Genomic DNA, 4,475 nt, shown 5'->3' with positions numbered 1-4,475 from the left:
TGTTTGAGTTCTCTGAGCTGCTTCAGCAAATTACTCAAACCCAAGGAGGAGTCATAGAGACCTCTCCTTTATAGCCAATCGGAAGTTCAGACAACAGGAGTTCCCTTGTGGCACAGCAGGTTAATGATCCAGCATTGCCACTGCAGTGGCTTTGGTGGCTGCTGTGGTGTGGGTGTGGGTTTGATCCTAGGCCTTCCAGATGCTCTGGGTGTGACCAAAAAAAAAAAAAAAAGTATTACAGGCAACAACCCAGGTTTGCAGTTGGCTTCTCAAGTGGACGGTGGGTGTTTCAGAGCTGAGCCCTTTACCCATGGAATCTGCTGCTACCTCAGTTGAGTGTCAGAATTGAGCTGAATTGTAGGACAGCCAGATAGTGTCAGTGCGTGGCTTGGTGGAATGGGGGAACCCCTCCCACCACACCCACACATTGGAACTGGATGATCAGGACCTCTGGTGACCAACTCATTGCTTATAATCATACCTTCCACAAAATAGTGAGCCCACTGGTCAGGAATGGAAGCTCGAGTGCCTGGAGACAGCCTGCTTCAGCACTTACCAGCTGTCTAACTTTAAGCAATTTGTTTAATCTGTGTCTAATTTCCTCTCTGTGAGGATGGTAACAGTGCCTGTCTCAAAGGATACAGTGAGATAATGCAGGTAAAGCACATGGTGAGTACTCAGTAAAAGTTAGTCATTAAGAGAAACTTCATGTTTGCAGTGATAACAATCCAGTGACTTTTTTGAACTTTTATGATATAACAGAAGATTCTTTGCTTGTATTTAATCCAAGGGTTTTGACATGAATAAACAATTAACATTTTAAATACATTTCTACATTAATGAAATGATGTTTAGAGAGGAATTAATCTCCCTGCCTACTCACTTGGGTTAATGTAAACACTGAAAATATTTTTAATCACTACCCAGGCACAAAAGGAAGAACTAACCCAGGAATAGGTAATTAAAAGAAGTACTTTCCATAGGTTATAAGTAGGAGCGACTTAGCTCTGGGGAGTTTACCAACAGGAGGATTTATATTCACAAATAAAAAGGAATGCTCTTTGGGCAGTATTTCAGAATCATCTGAGATGCTGTTAAAAATAATTTCTGTCCGCCACTTGGGAGTTACTGAATCAGAATGTGACTGAAAGGCTGAGCAAAGCTTAGGTATCTGTATTAACAAGCTCCCCAAGTCATGCATATAGAAGAATTAAGAAATATGGAGTTCCCGTTGTGGCGCAGTGGTTAACGGATCCGACTAGGAACCATGAGGTTGCCGGTTCGGTCCCTGCCCTTGCTCAGTGGGTTAAGGATCCGGCGTTGCCGTGAGCTGTGGTGTAGGTTGCAGACGTGGCTTGGATCCCGCGTTGCTGTGGCTCTGGTGTAGACTGGCAGCTACAGCTCCGATTCGACCCCTAGCCTGGGAACTTCCATATGCCGTGGGAGCGGCCCAAGAAATAGCAAAAAGACCAAAAAAAAAAAAAAGAAATACTGCCTTAAGGGAAGATCTTAGACCTAGGTATTGCTGGCTACCTCTAAATACACAAAAATACTATCTTTAGGAGAGAAATCTTAAGGGTCAAGTACTAAGTAGTGAAATTATGCTATTTAAAAATCCTCAAGGAGTCCCTTGTGGCACAGCCAGTTAAGGATCTGGAATTGTCATTATAGCAGCTCGGGTTGCTGCCATGGTGCAGGTTTGATCCCTGGCCCAGGAACTTCTGCATGCTGCAGGCACAGCCAAAAGATAAAAATTAAAATCCTCACGTTTACCCGAGGAAGCCATTTATCATGGATAGTCTTGATACTCAGATAATTAACAGGAAAAAAATAAAAAGTAGCAAAACTTTGAAAACCTTTAGTTAAAGTTCATTCTTGGTCTGAAAACCTTTAGTTAAAGTTCATTCTTGGTCTTCTCTTCCTAAATTTGTTTTCAATTTCATAGATTTAATCACTAAACAAGACCAAAAGAGAACTTTATTTTACATGACTTTATTTTACATTTAGAACCATTTTATGCTTTACTTTAAAAAAACAAAGCAAAACAAAAAAAACTCATCTGCTTTTAATATTCCTAAAAGCACTTTAACCAAAATCTTGATTTAGGAAGACTTAAGACATTGTGCATTATTTTAAATATTTTCATCTTTCAATAACTATTAAAAATAAGTTCACAATTAGGGTTTCAAATGTCCTAATCATATCTAGTTTGTTCTCATTTAATATTTTATCAATTCCATCATGTGCATATAGAAGTTTTTATCTTTCAGACACATTGATGAAAATCAACTCTGAATCTAATTACTACTTCATTTATTCAGAAATAGCATTTAGGCATAAAAACCAATGTCTCACTTTGTAAAATAATCTTTGGTTAATTTACACATCTAATACATCATATGTTGTGAAAGTTTTAAGTAATACAATGAATTTCACTACTGTCATTTTTGTTTTTAGTATTTACTGTCAGCAGGGCTGAGAGTATCACATGGTTCAGTCTTCTGAAGGACTTTATATGTGTGTATATATATAAAATAAAGCATAGTGCCTTTGAACATGAAAAACATCCCAAAGGCCAGGAGTCCTATAAAGGAACTGAAAGGTAGGAAAGATTCCAGAGAATTTCTCATTTTCAATATGTAAAGTGACTGGTTTAAGTCACTTTCCTGAAGACACAGTGAAGAAGAAAATAGTGTTCCTTATTATGCCATTGAATAAAGCTACTAAAACCACAAGAATTTAGAAATGTTGATCCGAAGCTACATAATTAATGGATCATCAAAAAAGAACCTGTCACTTCGTTTTTAAATATTGAGTTAACTTCCTATGCCAAAGTAAGGGTCACACTTTACTTCCCCATATGTAAAAAGAAAGGGTGGCCTGGCCAGTGCCATTCAGGATTCTCTGCTAACTGTAAAATGCGGACTGCTTTCTTCTGTTTCTTATAGTCCATGTGTATGTTCAGTTCTTTAAATCAAAAATTTTAATGCACATAACCGTGTCAGTGTATTGCCCTTAGTTTAAAAATGTACAACTACATAAATAAAAACTATTGTTTCTTCAATATTACTTGACATTTCTTCTGTAATTTCTTTATTTAAAAAAGTAAATGTAACAAGATACTTAAAAAAGGCTAGATACAAAAGTAGTTAAGCTGCTCACGAACATTTAAAATTTTCCAAAATGTATCTTCAATAATCATGATCTTATAAAACATTTTACAGTTATCAGAAAGTGCCCAGGCTGAGTTTACATAACTGAAATGCCTTAGTACAAATGTCTGGTTAGAACTGAAGTGCAGTACTCCTGACTGACTGCTCACTGAAATAGGGATTTACAAAGAAAAAAAAGTTGATTGTGATAATAAAGTATTGTGCATTGGCCCCATCATATGTACAAAAAAGTGCCCTCACTCAAATGAACAAATTACATGCAAAATATTAGTGATATCATTTAATATCCTAGAGCTCAATGCAGTCAAACCGCAATAAAAGTGGTTTTTATAGGTAAAAGTGATTTCATCTCTAAGATCTGAATGTCCAGAACTTTTTTTTTTTACAAGTTCCATATACATGATACACAATTGCAGCCAACCACAAATTAAACACCATAAAAAAAGTTAAAATGAAAACACAGAACATACTTAATTTTTTATTTTGAAATTCCCTATTCCTTCTATACAAGAACCTTTGCTGAAACACTTTCCACAAAGGCAGCAGTGAATTTTCAAACATTTTACAGTTTTTCCCCTCAGCAAAAAGATAAATCACAGTGTAAATTATGTTGTTCTGCTGTCATCTTTGGCTGGGGTTAGACCCAGAAGTTGTTGACTAGCAAACTATTATAGTCAAGTGTCGCTAGTGCTCCTTAGGCCTTTAAGCTACAAACTCAGCAAGGAATGTTTGCATTTAATTTCTTTAAGGTACCACCAGGGGGTGTGACAGCATTAACTTTCATAAACTTTTATAGACAAATGGAAAAAAATCTACAAAATTAGCTAGTAATATTACACAGCAATACACACTTTTTATACTCTACACAAAACCAAAATTCTTGGTCTTAATGGCGAGTAGCAATTTCTGTTTGAGAATCTGTTTAGAGGAATAGAGTGGGACGTAAAGTCGAGAAATGCAAGTGTTTGCGGTAGGAAGATGTTGGTCATCTGGTGGTCTTATTGTGATTGAGGGCATAGGCTGAAATCCTTCTTCACTGGCTGGTAATGATGGGCTTGATGTCCAAAAGTAAACCTAAATAGGAGTATAATCATTACAAGTTTGGCTTTTAACAGATTTATATTCAATCCTTAATTCTGGCAGTATCTAAATAGAGCACTATTCCTGTGTTAGAAAAACCTAAGAAGGGGTGTTATTTTGAACTGGGTTTTAAATTTATTTCTTGTACTAAAAGGAAAAGGTTCTGGGTCAAAAGAGAAAAAAAGGTGTCACCTATGCAGAAAAGTGACTGTTTTAATGCCT

At 36.6% G+C, this 4,475-nt stretch overlaps 1 protein-coding gene across 13 annotated transcripts in view; it reads right to left on the bottom strand.

The window, feature by feature from the left end:
- Nucleotides 1-1,976: 1,976 nt before the first annotated feature.
- Nucleotides 1,977-4,475, bottom strand: part of UBR5 (ubiquitin protein ligase E3 component n-recognin 5) — a 149,805-nt gene continuing 147,306 nt past the window's right edge. For all 13 annotated transcript variants that reach the window (XR_014843537.1, XM_021089030.2, XM_021089031.2 and 10 more), the window contains one exon: nt 1,977-4,247. Coding sequence is in view for 12 of the 13 variants with exons in the window: in XM_021089030.2 (XP_020944689.1) it covers nt 4,035-4,247 (213 nt within the window). In the remaining variant the exon portion in view is untranslated. The remainder of the gene's footprint in view (nt 4,248-4,475) is intronic.

The sequence above is a fragment of the Sus scrofa genome, chromosome 4 (assembly GCF_054392235.1).
Source record: "Sus scrofa isolate SSC_HxYL_T2T_F1_AM1 chromosome 4, Sscrofa_HxYL_maternal_Yorkshire_Landrace_v2.0, whole genome shotgun sequence".
Taxonomy (NCBI): domain Eukaryota; kingdom Metazoa; phylum Chordata; class Mammalia; order Artiodactyla; family Suidae; genus Sus; species Sus scrofa.
Note: the sequence above shows the minus strand (reverse complement) of the source record. Positions and strands in the feature narration are given on the sequence as shown.